We start from the raw sequence: 19,519 nt of genomic DNA, 5'->3' as shown, positions 1-19,519 counted from the left end.
CCAAGCTAGTGGCGTCCCATCGGAAGGGGAAGGGTCAGATACGAAAAAGAAATTAAATTGAATTTATTCACGGCAAACTGGTATTAATTGCTCAGTGATGTCAACGAGGCAGGACAAGAGGACAATTGAATAAAATTAGAAAGGGCCTAAGTGCCAAAACTCAAGAACCAAAGAAAAGTCGATAAAGATGAGTTATTCCAATACAAATTAAACGGGTGCTACGACCGTGTGAGTACTTTGAAACAGAAGCAAAAACTTTTAAGCTATAAGCTCATTACAAACGTGTTTTGCTTTTTACTAAGACAACTTTGAACGATACAATTCAATTTTACTTGCTGCAGCACTTAGATCCTGTCTCTTTATTCAATTGTTGTCTCGTCTATGAACTGAAGCGTCAGTATCGTCACGTTTCCAGACAAGTTCAAACGAGACAGATTAATCATCTTGTACCCAGCCGCAGGTGTAGAGGTAGCTTGCCTACCTACCACATGGCATTTGTTTAGGTGGAATTTGGCTCGACTTGCTTCTACGGGACACCCTGACAGATTTTTCTGGATTTCCTCAGTGCCCGCGAGGGCAACTCGGGATGATCCCTTCTCTCAGGCCAAGGCCGCATTTTTATCTAGTTCTAGACTCACCTAAAGAGACGATGTGACCTTGGAGTGGAGGCCCAATCTCTCCTTGTGTCATTTCCTTGAACTAATAAGTAGATAAAGTTTCTCGGCTGGTGAGAATCATTATTTATTTTCAGGTCTTGTTCAGGCTCGTAGGCTTGTTGCCTCATCTCATTTCGTTGAATGATTGTCTAGTGTCGTGTATAAATTTGCGAAATGAGACGAGATACGAGAATTTTCTGCTCTCGTGAGCAATACATCTTATGTTATTGTAAAGTGATTAAAAATTAGAAACAAGCTATTTGCTGTACCACCCCAGCATTCGTCTGATGTTCGACAATGATATACTATCCTTGTTCCTTTGACAAATTAATGATATGAGGAGAAAAGACTGCGACAATCACACAAGGCATACCGCTCCTAACCTAACTCATTCAGTTCGTCACCTGCCTGTTGGAAGATCCTGAAACAGGTAAAACAATACTGCAACTGTGCTCAGCGTAGAAGATGTTCGAAGTAATGTCCACCTTGTGCACAAATTGCCATACTATGTTGCAAACTGGCCCTAACCTGTTGCAGAGTGTCAGTAGAAATAGCAGCGCAGGCTTCGGGAATATTGTGATGTAGAGCAGCAATTGTACGCAGGAGATCCCTGTAAACAACGGATTTTAAGTGGCCCCACAGAAAAAATCAACTAGTGATAAATCAGGCGATGTCGGTGACCACTCCACCAGACCTCGACGCCCGCTCCGGTGTACACGAACTGTTGCATCCAACCATTGTCGAATATTGACACTGCAGTGTGGTGGTACACCATCGTGTTTGCAGTAAAAGTGCTGGCAGTTTGCGAAAGGCAAGCTGTCCAAATAAGGTTCCAGTATTACTTCTAACAGGTTTCGATAGATTTCACCTGTTAATCTTTCTTCTAGGAACACAGGACTCACCAGAACATTTGCACAGCACACATACTTATACGAGGGTCAACTTGACTATGGGAAACTTCATCAACTTGGGATTTGCTGTCTGCCCAATATACGTAGTTATGTCTGTTAACAGTTCCATGAAGATGAAACGTGGCCTCGTAAAAACATGATGTGAGCCGCAAGGTTGAGTTGTTTATGTTGTGTGCGTGTAAACCATACACACAGAATTCACGTCGTCAGTCGGTATCACCTTCATGAAACTCCTCCACGAAATGTATCTTAAATAAATGAAAATGATGCTTGCGCAGAATTCTTTGAACAGACATTCGGTTAATATTACTCTCTTGGCTACCTTTCGTACCGAGCGCGTTGGACTACACATAACTTTAGTCAGAATGTCAACGAGTGTGCCATCGTCGGTTACGGGTTGCGGTTAATTTTTCAATCATTGCATGTGATGACAATAGTAGTTCTGGATGGCAATAATGAAACTGTTCCGCGGCCGCACGTATACCCAAACCATATGCGTGAAAGGACCATTTCCGCTTTGCAGGTGAATACGTAGTCACTAACATTTTGGCTTTATCAGACACTCTCTGATGCGTTGGCGAAACTGTAACACGTATGTAATTTTTTTATGTGAATATATTGTTTTGCTCAGCAAATAGTTTGTTTGTGTGTTTAAGTATATACAAAGCAAAGCTTCCACTTATGGAAAATATTACAGTTGGTGTGGCTCCGATGCTGAAAAGGAGAATAGACAAATGGAAGGACAAGAGGAGAGCTGAGATATCGAAGAGGCAGCAGGTATGGTTCCTGAGACAGTGTTTAGTGAAACAGGTTACACCGAAAGGCTTAAGGATTGACAAAAAGGGAGTGAGGTGTGAATCAAGTAGGTACAAAAGACTCATTAAGAAGATAGAAAAAGAACTGATTTGGAATGAGATTAGGATTAGAGAACGTTTTTTAGCTTTGAATGAAGAGAAGACAGTGAAGTTAAAAAGTGACATTAGTGATAGTTTGTTGATATTTACTAGGGATATAGTTATGAAGAGACTGGAAGTGTGCGAAGAGGAATTTAATATGAAAGTGAAGAAAAGATTAATGGAAAAGGGAAGGCGGTTAGGGTGGAAGTCAAAACAGGAGGAGAACATTGACAAAAAGGTGGTAGTAATAGGCGATGTGACGTCGAATGATGAGAAGAAAGTGTTAAGTTTAGGCTATAAGTTTAAAGTGAAAGAACAAAGAGTGGACGCAGAAGAGGTTATATACTCGGTAGAGCAAGCCATAGTTCAAGTTCAGAACAATGAGATAAGGGATAAGATAAGGAGAAAGGCTAAGGTGATTGTGGAAAGGAGCATAAAGAAGCCAAAGGGGAACCTTTCAAAACACGAGTACAGTGTGTTGAAGGATATAAAGAAGCGAAAAGACATATGTGTGCAACAAGCGGACAAAGGTGGTGCCATTGTAGTGATGGAAAAACAATGGTACAAAGAAAAATTGAATGATATCTGTGATGATACTTACGAGGTGATAGGTGAAAGATCTGTGTGTGTGAGGAAATTAAAGAAAAAATGTTAGTATCACTAACAAAAGCAGGTTTTGAAAGAGGTCTTAATAAAGAAGGTAGGATACCGGTAATGAAAGGTTTTGCAAAGGTTCATAAGGAGGAGGTAAAACTGAGACCAGTATTAGATTGCCGAGGAAATATATTTGAACCATTGGAAGAGGAGTTAAAGAAGGTTGTGGAAATGTTAAGGAGGCAACAAGACAGTAGCAGTGTGAAAAACTCGGTTGAGTTAAGAAGAAGGTTGGAGGAAGTAGGACAGAGCAAAGCTAAAACAATCATGTTCAGTGTTGATGTGAAGGCTATGTTTCGAAGTCTAAGAAGAAACAACATTGTTAAAGTCATCACTGAATTGATGAAGGATAGGAAGATTAATGGTTGGAGTGGAGAAGGACTGAAGGAGGCCCTGAAGACTTTATGGAATAACAGTTATTGTGTTATAGGTGATAAATTAGTGAAAATCAAGGAAGGACTAAGCATAGGTTCCAGGTTGAGTCCAGTGCTAGCAGAAATTACTATGAACGACTGGAAGAAGAAAGTAAGGATGAAAGGAAGTAACAGATTAGTGTTTTTTGCTAGATATGTTGACGATTGCTTGGGGATTTGGAAAGGAACTGTAAGGCAATTGGAAAAGTTTGTAAAAGAAATTGAGGATATAGAGAAAGGCATACAACTGGAGCTAGAGATAGAAAAGGAAGAGGCTATAGTTTTCCTGGATATGAGAATAAGGAGGAAACAAGGAGTGATATACACAGAATGGTATCAAAAAGGTTGAGCGTCGGGAAACTATTGCCATGCAAGAAGTGATGTAGATTACTCGACCAAGAGGAATTTCATCATTAACATGGAGAATAGAATTAAGGAAATAACCAGTGAAAGAGACAAGGCGGAACAGAGTATACAGTCATTCCATAAGCAGCTGGAGAATAATGGATACGATAGAAAGAGGCTAAAATACAGAAGGAGATGGGAAAAGAAAAACGAAGAAAAAGAAGAAAGAAGCCGAGAAGGAGAGCAAACTGAAGGAGGAATAGAAGAAAGAAGAAAAATGTGGTGGGGGATAGAAAGTTTGGGAGAAGAAACAGAAATCATTAAAAGAATGCTTAAGAAGATGGGGGGCATTTCAACTTACAGAAAAGGGAGCAAGAGGCTTCTGGAAGTAATAAGGGAAAAAAGAAGGAAGAAGACAGAAGAAGAACAAGGGGTAATGATGGAGAAAAAAGGAGTGATTTATAAAATTCAGTGCGGCGAGTGTGATATGTGTTAGGGATGCATTCGAGTCGAGTCGAGTCGAGATTTAAGCCTGTCTCGACTCGACTCGAGAAAATGTTGTCTCGACTCGAAAATATGTTGCTGTCTCGACTCGTGTCTCGACTCGACAGTCTCTGTCTCGACTCGACTCGAATTCGAGTCGAGACGTCTCGAAATTCGAGTCGAGACAAAATATATGAGTTAAAATATACACACACATCAGCCAGACCATTATGACTACCTACCTAATTGTTAGTATGTCCACCTTTTGGCACGAATAACAACGGCAACGCGTCTTGGCGTGGTCGCAATGTTCCTCGGTGGGTCGCTGGAGAGAGTTGGCACCACATATGCACACACAGGTCATCTAATTCCCGTAAATTCCGGGGAGGGGGTGATGCGCCCTCAGGTCACGTTCAATCACATCCCAGATGTGATCGATTGGGTTCAGATCCGGAGAGTTTGCACTTGGAACTCGCTCCTGTGTTCCTCGAACCACTCCATCACACTCCTGGCCTTGTGACATGGTGCATTATCTTGTCGAAAAATGCCACTACCGATGAGAAACATGGCCGTCATGAAGGAATGTACGTAGTCTGCAAGCAGCGTGTGACGCCTCGGTCGTCATGGTGCCTTCCTCGAGCTCCAATAGACACATGGATGCTCACCTGAATGTTCCCCAGATAATAATTAAGCCGCAGCCAGTTTGTCTCCGCCCCCCAGTACAGATGTCAAGGAGCTGTTCCCTTGGAACACGACGGATTCGCACCCTCACATCGTCATGATGAAGATGATATCGGGATTCATCAGATAATGCAACGCTCTGCCATTGTGCCAAGCTCTAGTGGCGATGGTAACGTATTCATTTCAGTTGTAGTTGCCGATGTCGTGGTGTTAACATTCGCCATCGGTAGGAGTGTTCGGTGCACCGTGTGTTCAGACTAGTGTTGTAAAGGTCTGTGAAAAAAACAGAAATTTTGGGTAAAAAACAGTTTTTTACTGTTTTCCCGAGCTGGGGAAAAAACGGAAAATTTGGGTATTATCAGAATCATCATTTTTGCTAATCACAGAATCATTTTAGTTAATATGTTAAATCAAACATATTTCATAGAGATATCTTCATTGTTGTATGTAAAATTCCGGAAATTTTGAAACCATTTCGGAAATATTGGCAAAAACAGGAAAATATAGTTTAAAAACTATTTGTTGGCCTGATGCTAGTAATCTTACTTGCTGTAACATGTCTGCAACATATACAGTGGGAAGTCGAAAATTCGAACTAATTGGGACCACAGGTAGTTCGGATTTTCAAATTGTTCGGATTTTCGAAAATGACCAAGAAAATGCCATTTAGGCTTACATATACTGTACGGTATGTTCTTCTATCGATACAGTGGTTATTCAGTACATACAGTAATTACAATACCGTACGTAAGGCTACTTACATTTAATGTTTCTGAAGAACCTGCTTGTACTCTAAATAACACTGTTCTTGTAAGTCACACTTAAAATTTATAGGCCTAATAAAAAATAAAAATACATGACGAACAATTACATATAAATGAACTTTTGTAAAAACACTGACTTCACATAACGTCGATGGACACGCTATTGTTTGTTTCTCGCGTTAAGACAAAATGTAAAAAGCTTCTAGGGACCACGTTCGGATTTTTGACGTTAGGATTATCGACGTCCTACTATATATGCAATGTATTTCGCTAACGGAAAAATACTTAAAGCAACAGGTTTTAGTTCTACTTTACACACATATACCGCACAAGTGAGTAAATTTGAGCAGCGAGAAATATATTAAGTGAAACTTCCGTTAGTTATTATTACAGACTAGCAGAATATCCGTTCTTCGCACGGGGAGAATACGTTTCATTTTGGACGCAAAGGGCACCAAAACTGTCCCCAATGAAGTTGTGAAGCCCCAAAACTATGAATTTGACATTAATACCGATAATTTTCAATTATCTTTACATGTCACCATCCCCCTTAGAGTACTAATGGGGCTGAATTTGTGGATTTAAACGGCATCTTCTGTTCATCTCAGCGAGTATGGATTCGAGGCCATTTTCGATCATGTATGTATATATAGGTAGATATATATACATATATACACACAGAGGCGGATCCAAGGGGGCTATCGCCCCCCTCTCTTCACACTCAAGTATACACTGCATAAAATGGGCTTCAATCCTGCTTTACACTGGATAAAACTGCAAACTATGGTTTAGCCCCTCCCTTGATCATATCCTGGATACGCCACTATACTGTATATAATTCTCAAAAAAATTAGGGGTTCAGCTGAAACATCACACAAGACCTTAAGATAGTGTATGAATAAGCTTGTGTTTGACTCATATATATCTTACAAAAAGGAATGCTTTAAGATACACTAGAAAAATGGGGCACATACTGGTGTTGGGGCACGGAAAACCTTGTTCACATGGCTCATGACACAAGACGGTTATGTGTGTACCTCTCGAACTGCTCACAAACAGGCAAGGCAACAACACTGATTGTTCCTTAATATGTCATATGATCACTTCGAATAACCAACAGAGCCTCGCACCTGCGTGGCATGGATTCAATCAGATTATCGATGAGTTCTTGGGGAATGTTGTGCCACTCATCCAGAAGAGCGACTTCCAGCTCTGGAATGGTTAATGGATTTACTGGCCTAGCGGCAATTCGTTGCCATGCATATTCCAGACATGCTCAATTGGAATGAGATCCGGAGAGCATGCTAGCCACTTCATCCGAGCGATACCCTCAGCATCCAGCATCTCATCCACTAACCGAGCTCTGTGAGGATGAATATTGTCATCCATGAAAAGGAACGAATCACCAATGGCACCAGCATAGGGAAGAGCAAGAGTTTTCATAATCTCATCCCTATATCTGAGAGCCGTCAAAGAGCCATTTCGGATGATGTGGAGCTCAGTACGCTCACCAATGCTGATTCCTGCCCACACCATCAGTCCACCACCATGATACTGGGATCTTTCTCGCACAAACATGGGATTCTGTCGTGTTCCACAATCTCTCCAGATGAAAACACGTCGATTATCAGGCTCCACACTGAATCGAGATTCGTCAGAGAACAAAACATTGCCCCATTCATTGCGTCCCAACCCACGATGTTCCTTTACCTTCGCTCTTCGATCAACACGGTGTCGTGCAGTTAATGGGACACACACCATAAGCCTACGTGCGTAGAGAGCACCTTCTCGAAGGCGATTGCGGACCGTTTGAGTGGATATTGTGCGTCCTGTTGTTGTTCGGAAGGCTTGCGGGAGCAGAGTTGTATTCTGACGCCGGTTTTGACGGGCTGTTAACAAGAGATAACGATCGTCTCTGGCTTTGGTTGCTAGTGGACGGCTCTGTCTTTGTCTTCTTCGAACACTTCAAGTTGTTTGTAATCGATTCCACAATCGGGAAATCACACTTTGTGCCACTCCTATGGCATGTGACACCTCCCGCTGTAACTGACCAGCTTCCAACCTGCCGACAGCTCGCCATGCCAACGATTCTGGCAAATCACGTTGTTGCGCAATTTCACTACGTAGATTTGTGACGCACTAAACACAATGAAAGCAAAGGTATCCTGGAGCTGGAATGTATTGGCAGCGCCACACTACAAAATGATATCTGTTAGCGCCACGTCACTGATCACGTGCACAGATGTTCCAAACGGTTCGTTTGCACGTTGGGCCTTCAGGATTTTAATCTGAACTGGACAAGATACAGTGTTCTCACATTATTCGTAAGAAGTTTTACATGTGTTTTCATCTGATTCCCTAATTTTTTTGATCAATATATATATATATATATATATATATATATATATATATATATATATATATATATATATATATATATATATATATATATATATATACACAGTGAAACCTCTACTAACGGACACCTCTGTAAAGCGGACACCTCCCATAACGGACATATTTTGTAATCCCCAAACACTGTAATAGGAAAAAAACATATTGGCAAACCTCTCTAAAGCGGACACTCTCTAGTACGGACACGGACAGTCTTTTTTGTCTTTTATAGGTATTATTTACCTCCGTATTACGGACACTTTCTCTGGAAACAAGTTGGAAAGTGCAGCAAAAATACATTTTTCATACGCAGTAAAAATACATTTTTCATACGTATGTCACCAAGGAAGAACATGTGGGTGTGACAACATTTTGCCTCCTCAACTGTCTGTTCAGCAACCCAGAGGAAGGGTCTCTGTTTCACAACACCCTTATATCCTTTGCTTGCATTCCACTCCCACCCAACCTGCTTCAGAAAAAAAAAAAAGTGATTGACAGTTGCCCACTGTTTGGAATGACACATCATTCTACTGTCCCGCTGGATCTCTAACCAAACAGGAAGACAAGTTTGGTATTTTTGACCACGGGTACGCATATTGTCTTTTAAAAAAAGTCATTGCTGGACTGCAATTAACTAACAAATTAAAGCAACACACCGAAACGTAGTAAGTAGAGATAAGTATAAAGTGCAGAGAACTATAACATCTTATTCCCATGTAGTGCCTCGAATTGGATGGCGCAAGATAATGCAGGTACAGTAACATTTTGGTAATATTCATAAATATGTGATTCATGCAAAAAAAATCTAATTGCATATTACCTTGTTTATTAATTTACGTAAGAAAATATTGAAACCTCTCTAAGGCGGACACCTCTCTATAGCGGACAATTTTTGATTCCCCACGGCTGTCCGCTTTAGAGAGGTTTCACTGTATATATATATATATATATATATATATATATATATATATATATATATATAGATAGATAGATAGATAGATAGATAGATAGATGTAGATATATATTAGATAAATATACCCATTCTTCGCATGGAAGTCAAGGCCTGTGGAAGTATTACCCTCATTTCCGCGACCGCGAAAACTATGGATCTGAGACTAAATCGATCATTTTGGATTACTTTTACATGTTTCGGTATATCCTCCCCTCCCCGCTGATTCTCGGTCCGCATACAATGGTAGCTGAATTTGCAAGTGATCACTAATGAAAGTGTCACCATTCATCTCAGCGACCGCGAAAAGTATGGATTTGACACTAATATCGGTCATTTTGTATTACTTTTACACGTTACGGTATCCCCACTCCCCGCTGACTCCCGGCCCACATACAATGGTAGCTGAATTAGCAAGTGATCACTAATGAAAGTGTCACCATTCATCTCAGCGACTGCGAAAACTATGGATTTGACATTAATATCGGTCATTGTGGATTACTTTTACATGTTTCGGTATCCCCACCCCCCGCTGACTCCCGGCCCACATACAATGGTAGCTGAATTAGCAAGTGATCACTAATGAAAGTTTTTTTTTTTTTTTTTTTTTTTTTTTTATGCTCAGATCCGCCTCTTCAGTTTCGGCATCTGAAGACTTTAACCGAAACGGGCTATCATCATCGCATTTTATTTTTCTTTAGCCTTTTTTCATCATCCTTTATTTGCAATAATTGAAGGGAAAAAGGGAACAAGGAAAAGGGTGGGAAGGACGGAACCACAACACTCAACATCAAACAACAATGAACAACAAACAAAACAAAACATTTTGCAAAACAAAAAGAAAACGAAAAGAAAAACAAAATGGACTTGAGCTATCTCAACAATATTGCTAACTAACAAGAATTTAATTACTATCTAAATCCTACCAAATTTTATTATCATAATATTTAACAGAATTCGATTGCTATCTAGCTCCTACCTAAATCGTCATGTATATTATGTTGATAATTCTCTAATATTTCCAAAATCTACAATTTCTATTTTCGTCTTATTGATTTTAGAGTTCATTAAAATAGCACGAAAAAATTTTCCTGTTATGCTCTGATCTCCAGTCAGATAATTTCGGTGTCTGCTTAATGCTGTTCTCTTCCTAATCTTGGTTTCTCACCTAAGTGATTTTCACCTGTGTGTGTGTTCCTCTCCTGTGTCATGGTTTCCTCTGTGTGGTTAATAATCACTATGTACACATTACTTCACTAAACACTGCACACACATCACTTCACTAAACACATCACTTTTCTGTAATGCACATAAGTGTCATGCTGACAAAGTTGGTTCTCTGATTTTTTTTTTTTTTTTTAATTATGATTAAATTATGATTTTGGCTGTATTTGTTAATGTAGCTGTATTATTCATTGATCTCGGTTCATCCTGCACATCAAAAAACGGACCGTGAGTATCGACATGAGGCCCAGGACCCACTCGGAGCACTTAGTGCGGGCCCTGGTCAGTTGTGTCCCGCCGCCGCGTACACACGGACCGGAAGTCGCACGCTATCGTGACCGGATCGCGAAGCGGCTTCGAGATGATGCTCTATTTCCGAGTCTTCATGTCCCAATTTCGTATATTATTATATATGATTGTTTCTATTACATATTAGTGTATATTTATTCCCACTCATTTTATCACCATCGCATCACACACACACTCCCAGAGCATCCGGAGTTCCTTACCAGTCAAAAGACCGAGAATGCTCTAGGCACTCACACACCATCACTCAACCTCCTTCCTGGGGGCGCGGAGATCCAGCGCTTCCAGAAGTTTCCTTCGGTCCAGGAGGAAGGAATCCTCATTCATTCTATTTTCCATATTTTATGTCCATTTAGCTTGTGTTTTCTCTGTAAAATGCTTTTTTGCATAGTTTTGAGTATTCCTCTGCTACATGTGCCAGGATTCTATAATCCTCTTCATCTTCCAAAATAGCTTTAATATCCTTCTGTCTAATTTGGTCACGAATTCGCAAGTGCTCCTCCAGGAACAGGCACCACAGAACACTGTGTTCAGGTGTCCCTAGTTCTCCACATTCACACCTATCATGTTCTTTCTTGTTGATTCTATAAAGATGGGTTGGGTAGGGACCATGTCCTGTTAGGAAATGAATTAGTCCTTTGTTGGGATTGAAGTAATTCCATTTAAGTCGCGTCCCAACGTCTGGAATAAACGTAAATAATCTTCTTGATGTTTTATCTAGTTGCCAGTCCTGTATCCACTTTTGTTGGATTTGCCTTTCTATTTCATCCAGTTTTTCTGCTTTGATCCCTAAGAGTTCTTTCGTCTTATTTAAATTTCCTTTTTTATACCAATACGTTGCCGCTCTCTGGATTACTATTAAATACATTGGTTTGAAACCCATCAAAATACACAATGCGCTGTGCGGTGTCGTGCTGAAGGCGCCACCGAGCCGAATTAAAAGGTTTCTTTGTGGGCGATTTATTTTTGCTTTTAAGGAGTTATTCTCTAATAATCGATGTGCCCATACGCTGGAAGCATAGTTCATCGAGGCGCTTAGGATTACCTCCTGATAAGTCTTAATCAATTTTCTCGGTAGCCTATAATTTGTTTGAGCCAATGAAATGAGTTTATTTGTTACTTTATGACCCTTTTGAGTAACATAATTAATATGCTCTCCAAAATTCAGTTTATCGTCTATCATAATCCCTAAATATTTAAATACTGATACCCTCTCGATCTTACTGGTGCCTATTTTAATTATTGGGCCTCTTAATAATTTACTTCCAAAAGTCATGTATTTCGTTTTCCTCTCCGAGATTTTTAGCTTAGACTTTCCACACCAATCAAGTAATTCGTTTATAATTCGTGCTGATTTTCTCTCCAATTCTATTCTAGAGTTTGCTGAGATTATTACAGCCAAATCATCAGCAAAAGCAATTACTAATGAAAGTGTCACCATTCATCTCAGCGACCGCGAAAACTATGGATTTGACACTAATATCGGTCATTGTGAATTACTTTTACATGTTTCGGTATCCCCACCCCCCGCTGACTCCCGGCCCACATACAATGGTAGCTGAATTTGCAAGTGATCACTAATGAAAGTGTCACCATTCATCTCAGCAACCGCGAAAACTATGGATTTGAAACTAATATCGGTCATTTTGTATTACTTTTACATGTTTCGGTATCCCCACCCCCCGCTGACTCCCGGCCCCACTACAATGGTAGCTGAATTAGCAAGTGATCACTAATGAAAGTGTCACCATTCATCTCAGCGACCGCAAAAACTATGGATTTGACACTAATATCGGTCATTGTGGATTACTTTTACATCTCTCGGTATATCCTCCCCCCCCCCCGCTGATTCTCGGCCCGCATACAATGGTATCTGAATTTGCAAATATCGCTAATGGAAGTGTCACCATTGTTCTCAGCGATCACGAAAACTATGGATTTGACACTAATATTGGTCATTTTGTATTACTTTTACATGTTTCGGTATCCCCGCTCCCGCTTACTCTCGGCCCGCATACAATGGTAGCTGAATTTGCAAGTGATCACTAATGAAAGTGTCACCATTCATCTCAGCAACCGCGAAAGTATGGATTTGACACTAATATCGGTCATTTTGGATTACTTTTACTTGTCTCGGTTTTCTCCCCCTCCCCGCTGACTCCCGGCCCACATGCGATTGTAGCTGAATTTGCAAATCATCGCTAATGGAAGTGTCACTATTGATCTCAGAGACCGCGAAAACTATGGATTTGACACTAATATCGGTCATTGTGGATTACTTTTATATGTCTCGATATCTCAACTCCCCCTTCCCGTTGACCCCCGACCCGGTGCCGCATAGCATGAATTTGGAAGTTAATGCGATCGGAGTTTCACCATTGATTTCAGCGACCGCGAAAACTATGAATTCAACACTCATATCTGTTATTTTCTACTACTTTTACATGTCCCGGTAAACAACCCCTGAGACCCCCCTGGTTCGAATTTTGACAAAATCGTTTAACTCTGGTCTGGAGCCTGGACCAAGGTATTCGTGACTAAAATTTGGTAACTCTCGGTCAATTTGTCTGGTTCCCAAGCCGGTTCCGGTAAACGCCTCCCCATGAGACTCCCCTGGTTCGAAATTTGAAAACAACTTTTCGTCTTGATCTTGGGCCTAGGCCAAGGTACCCCTGACCAAAATTTGGTAACTCTCGGTCCACTCGTCTGGTCCCCAGGCCGCATACAGACAGACAAACTCGCAAACAAACTGTTTATTTTATTTATATTAGACTAGATAGATTCTTGGAAATTATACCAGATTTTCATATTATCTTTCCGAACTAATTTTAAAGACCCGCTCCTACTTATCTTTATATGTATACAGTATATCTATATTTATATCTATTAATGTATATAACAAACGCAGGAATTACCCCATAAATAACACTCCTGGAGGACCCCTTTCTCAAACACTTGTACAAACTTCAGTTTTCGTACCGGATGATTACCGAGACCTGGTGAAAAAAAAAAAAAAACTGCTTTTGCGTTCGAATTAAAAAAAAAAATAGTTCTCCTCAGATTAGTATTCACTGATAATACTTTTATAAAATTTAAATTTGATGGGTAAATCAGTGGACTTTGAATACATCCACATCGTATCCACTGAGTTACAAAATTGTGTACCTCCAGACATGGGCGGCCGAAGAAAATTTTCTAGGGGAATATCTTCAATGTTTGCTATATTAGTCTGGCATTTAATGTGCATGATTTGTTATATTACGTGTACATTTTCGTGAGCCAGGGAGGTTCATTCTTATCAAACACGGAGATTATGAAGGAGCAGATCTACTGTACAAAATATAATAAAAACATCTCTTTCGGATTTCTATTATCCCGCAGTCCAACCCCGAGACGGAAACATAAGAGATAGGCTTTTTGTTTTTAAACAAGATAACGTGTCTAGCGAATGCTTTACATTGTGAAGATTATATTAGTGAAAATTAAACGAATATAATTTTACAACTTAATATACATATTACTAAATGTTTAGCTCCCCGTTGCTATGTTGTTAGCGATGCGCCTTTCTCGAACGAGGTTTGATTCATGGTAGGAGCTCATGTGTTTCAAATCCGACATTAAACTATACGTTCACGTCTTGTAGAGCTTTGCTCCTAAAAACGACGCTAAACTATAATCTAATTTAATATTATTAATATTAAAAAATAATGACTTATCAATGTGACGTCAATTTGGCAGTCATCAAATCCATTTTATACTTTCACTTAATCCAGTGGATATTAATATAACAATTACGAGACACACGCGCATATAAATACTCAGAAACAAGCACATACACACGTATACATACACAAATATGAACACTTCAAATCTATTTACATGTGTTGAACTGCACTGCATCAAGTATCTTCTCATGTATCTGCATTTTCTGATTCATCCACAGATTTCTTATTTGTACGCATCAATCATTTTAGCATTTTCGGGAAGGTTCAGGGTTCGTTCTTCATTTAAAGAGTTGGTTCTCTGTATTGGAAACAGAATGAGGGGAGGGTGGGGGAATTTATACTTTATGAATGGATAACATTTTAAGAAATATATACAAAACATGCCGCTTCCGATGCAGCACTAAAGCATTTCTTTTAGCGGTGAACTACTAGTGGTACCCTGGTGATAATACCCCCTCCCCTCTCAAGTTGTAAAGTGAGAAGGGACAGAAACATCCCAGACACTCAGGGTTCAGTTGACAATAATAAAACTATGGGTAAGTAAACATCTTGTGCAGAGTCACGTTTTGCTTATTTTTGAACATTTCTGTGAAATCAACAACACAACAGCGGAAATACTAACTGGTTTTATTACTCCAACCATCGCTTCAACAAGGGATAATTCCCAAGGGTCAGTGTTCTCTTTCTCTTTTTCTGTCCTCGTTCTTATTCTCCACATCTTTAATGAAGTAGGGGGCGCCCAACCTCTCGACATTTGGACGTCTTTTCCTCTTGGTTTCGCCACTTGTTGAAGACAATCACCACAGCACTCTTCGAACACCTGACAAGTCCTGCAGTTTCCGAAATTCTCGTGCCGAGTGTTTCTGAGCGAGTACTTTCTTCAAAATATTATTAAAAATTATAGAAAGATTTTCGAGACATTCGAGTCGAGTCGAGATTTTTACCAGCTGTCTCGACTCGACTCGAGTCTCGACTCGAAAATTCGAGTCGAGAAATACGTTTGTCTCGACTCGTCTCGAATTTTACAAAGAGTGTCTCGACTCGAATCTCGACTCGAATTCGAGTCGAGTCGAGTCGAGATTCGAGACATGTCTCGACTCGAGCGCATCCCTAATATGTGTTATATTGGGGAAACTGGAAAGAGACTAAGAGAGCGTATAAGACAACATAAGGATGACGTTAGGCTAGAAAGGAACAAAAATGAGGTCTACAAACACGTAAGGGGCACGGGACATTCAGTTAATTGGAATGAAGTAAAAATTCTAGGCCAGGAAGAAAGAAGCATAGTTAGGAAATGGAAGGAAGCACGGTTTATAGAAATGGAGGGTAATAAAGCTATAAACTGGAACTCAGGACTGATCATCGACCAAGAGTGGAATAGGTTGTTAAAAAAGCTTAAAGTACAAGATATGAATACACAAATCTATTATGATTGTTGTATATATATTGATTGTCTCACACGTGTTTATGTATTTATTAGTCCATATTAGTTATCTCTATATACGTGTGTATATATGTAATGGTATATTTATATATAGATATATATATATATGTGTGTGGTTGTATAGTATATGTGTATATACTGTGTGTGTGTGTCGTCTTTTTAAGCGTATGCGTAATTGTATGTTTATCTGTTTATTTATCTATTTACTTATGTGTATTTATATATATTTATATAATTATTTAATTAGTTATGTCAATTATTTGTTAGTTTAGATTAGTTGTGCTAAGATCGTCCTTTTTATGTGTGTGTGTAATTTACAACAGATAGGAAGCCTCTTGTCTTGTCTTCTTTCACCAACTATCGGTGTTTTAAATATAAGCATCAGCATTATTTGCCTAGTATGCTAAAAATGTATGAAAATTGAAATGTTTTTCTTGAAATTGTAACTATTTTTGCAAATGGCGTAAGCCGCCATTTGCATTTTTTCTGGTCGACTTCAAAGTCGTTTTTCCTGTTATATATAGTATTAAAATGTTTTTAAGTATAAAATGTTCGTCAGTTACGTTATAATATATATAGAAGCAATAAGTCAAATCCAGGTAATAATTGTATAGTCTTAATTAGGTATATAATGTCATAATCGGGAAGGAGTTCCAACGGGAAGAAGAGGGCAGTGGCGAAGGGTGGTAAGAGGCCCTGAGGCCCGGCCTACCCATTTACTTTCAGAAATTTTAATTTATAATTAATTCATTTTCCTTGTACAGAATTAATGATATTTTCTAAGTTGAAAAAAAATTGTTTGATAAAGAAATCGTGGTTGGCACCACTGCTGGGAGGCTCACCGAGCAGTGTCTCAGGCGGCAGGAGAACTACCGCCAAGCTACTCAGAAAATCCCGCGAGAGAACGTGTTGGAAATGACGTTTTCTTCACCAGCGTATAACCTGCGCATGAGACTGGCCTCGGCGCTTATCGACTTTCATTTCTACCTACTAGTTTCTCTCGAGTCTTTCGATTCGATATATCAAACAAATAAAGAGCAAGATAACGTGGGCTCCATTCCGTTCCAACTTTGCTTAATTTTGCGGACTCTAACGCAACGCAAAAACTGGAACAAGAAATTCTAAAGGCTCTACGCCTATTATCGCAAACTAGAGATGGGAAGTTTGATTCCTTTTATAGAATCGACTCCTTTGATTCCGTTCACTAGAAGAACTCATAAAAAGGAACGAATCCATGGAACGAGTCGTTCCTTTCTAACATGAATACTTTGATTCCATCGGAGATGCAAGCAACACATGTTCGTTCATTTCTTCCGTTGTATATCGTGAAAACTCGGAAACCTTGTGTTGTGGTGGAACCAATACATTTGAAGCTAGCAGGAAAATGTGTAAAAAAAAAAAAAAAAAAAAAAAAAAAAAAAAAAAAAAAAAAAACCTATTGCCATCTCATTTGTTTCTGCTGGTCTGACTGTAGGGGGCGGGGAGTTCTGGTTTGGAACAAAGCTCTTGTTCTCTGGGAAAGGGAGGTATGTTGCCTGGGTTGTCATATGTTTGTCCTCATTCAGGAAACAAAAGAGGCAAACCTGTGCGTCTAAGTCAAGAGTAAAAACTTCAATCCATATTGGTATTGTTTGAAGAAACATAAAATTTCCGTCTATCTACCCGGTACCCATCTTCTCTTCCTCTGTCTCTCTTGGCGGGCACGGACCCAAATAAAGAAAACAACAACAAAATGAACATTGGAAACAAGGAACGAGTACAATAAAGTTATTCAAGATGAATGAAGATGGGTTGTCATTCTTTTTTCTCTTACTTATAATACCAAGGAAACACTGGCAGAACTTCAGAATCAGCCCCCACGCAAAAATTCTTCTCGGTCCCACGCGTGAAAATTCATCTCACCCTACTCTCTCGCAAAATTCTTGTCAGAGCAATTCAATCTTTTCATCTATTTTCCCAACACAGATATTCGAAATGAGGCAATGATTGTACTATATAACACAAGTATCTAATTATCAGAAAACTATTTTTGCATGAGAACTGTTACGTTGTTTAAAACTGTATTTACTACATGTGAATGGACTGTTTATGATTATTGGGGGCGCAGTGGTAGAGCACTTACCTCTGGTGTGAAGTGTCGCGGGTTCGATCCCCGCCCAAGTAAGTTCGTGGTGGACGATATCGTTGCTCGTGGGTTTTCTCGGGTTCTCCCGTTTCTCCCACTTTCTCATTCCACCATTTCTTTCATCATCATTCACTTGCAATTTCATCCGTCTCCTTTAGCACTCCGTTTTCATAACCGTGGGACGTTAAACTAAAGCTTTCTTTTGTTTATGATTATTACACTGTTGTGCTGCAACGATGATATGTGTATTTATATACGACTGATTCAGTGTTGAATTCAGATTTTTGTACAAGGAGGGGCAATAGATATTCTAGATATACACTATATTCTAGATATGCACTATATATAGATATTCAAGGGGGGCTGAGCCCCCTTGAACATGTCTGAATTCAACACTGGACTGATTCACAGTGAGAGTTCAGAGCAGGGGCGGATCCAGGGGGGGCGATCGGGGCCATCGCCCCCCCAGAAGAGAAACCTTTCTTATTTTATATATATAAATAAAACCCATCCCAAAGTTTGGAGCCCTTAAAAGTAGCAGTATGACAACTCACCCCCCTCCCCCCAGAAGTCGGTCCTGGATCCGCCTATGGTTCAGAGGAAGAAAAGTTTTATTTACTTTCCCAGTGACCTTTTGATTACATCATTAAAAGTTACATCATAACGCATGAAAACTAATTGTATTCAAATAAATTTTGTAATGTATTAAATTTGTCGTTGCCTCAATTCCTTTGTTTCTTTCGCGGAGCTCAGCTCGCATTATACGATACTCATGTTTGTTTAAATATTTCTTTTCAATGGTCTTTTCTTTGTGTCCAGCTGGAGACGGGAGTGGAGGGGAACTTCGAAGTAAATCAGAAGTATATATTTGCCACTCAAAAACAAGGCCAATATGATTCCCTTTCGTGAGTTCTTTCGTTCACTACCAGTTTTGACCGCATTTTTTGATTCCTTCGTTCCACATCCACTTTTGACTCTATTTGTGAAGCCCCTCGTTCCTCGTTTTCTGTAGTAGTTTGTACGACAATGTTGAGAAAATGAAGGAAAGTTTCATTCCATGATTCCTTCGTTCACGCCACTCTTTGTTTTGTTTAGGAGTTGGCGGGGCGAGAGGAAGGAATGGTCGTGGGAACTTCGTTAATTTCGCAGCAAAACGGAAGTGTTCAACCGAAGATGTTCAGCCAGTGTCTCTTCCATTTGCCAAAGGCGATACACATGCTGCTTTGCAGTGCATACTCGTTCCTTTCAAGTTTGATTCGTTTCAAGGATTCGTTCCATCCGTTCTCAGAAAGGATTCGTTCCAAAGGAACGACTCGTTCGCGAACGACACATCTCTATCGCAAACTGATGCCCCTTTATTCCGTTGCGTTGGCGCAAACCTGTACGAAATCAGACTCGTTAAGTTCATTAGAAAGAGTGTGTGTTTTTGAGATATTATGAGTGGTTTTTCTTCTTACATTTGCAAAAGTGAATGAGAGAAAATGTCAGTAAGTGGAGAATATGAATATACGTAATATCATTGCTATTAAAGAACATTCTATGTCAGTGT

General features: G+C 39.7%; 1 protein-coding gene across 1 annotated transcript; it reads left to right on the top strand.

The window, feature by feature from the left end:
* Positions 1–3,177: 3,177 nt before the first annotated feature.
* On the top strand, positions 3,178–3,879 carry LOC145685215 (uncharacterized). Its single transcript, XM_081757575.1, has one exon. The coding sequence runs from the start codon at positions 3,178–3,180 to the stop codon at positions 3,877–3,879; it is 702 nt and encodes a 233-aa protein (XP_081613701.1).
* The last annotated feature ends 15,640 nt before the right edge of the window (positions 3,880–19,519 follow it).

This window comes from Thermobia domestica, chromosome 5 (genome assembly GCF_964235325.1).
Source record: "Thermobia domestica chromosome 5, izTheDome1.hap1.1, whole genome shotgun sequence".
Lineage (NCBI taxonomy): Eukaryota > Metazoa > Arthropoda > Insecta > Zygentoma > Lepismatidae > Thermobia > Thermobia domestica.
Note: the sequence above shows the minus strand (reverse complement) of the source record. Positions and strands in the feature narration are given on the sequence as shown.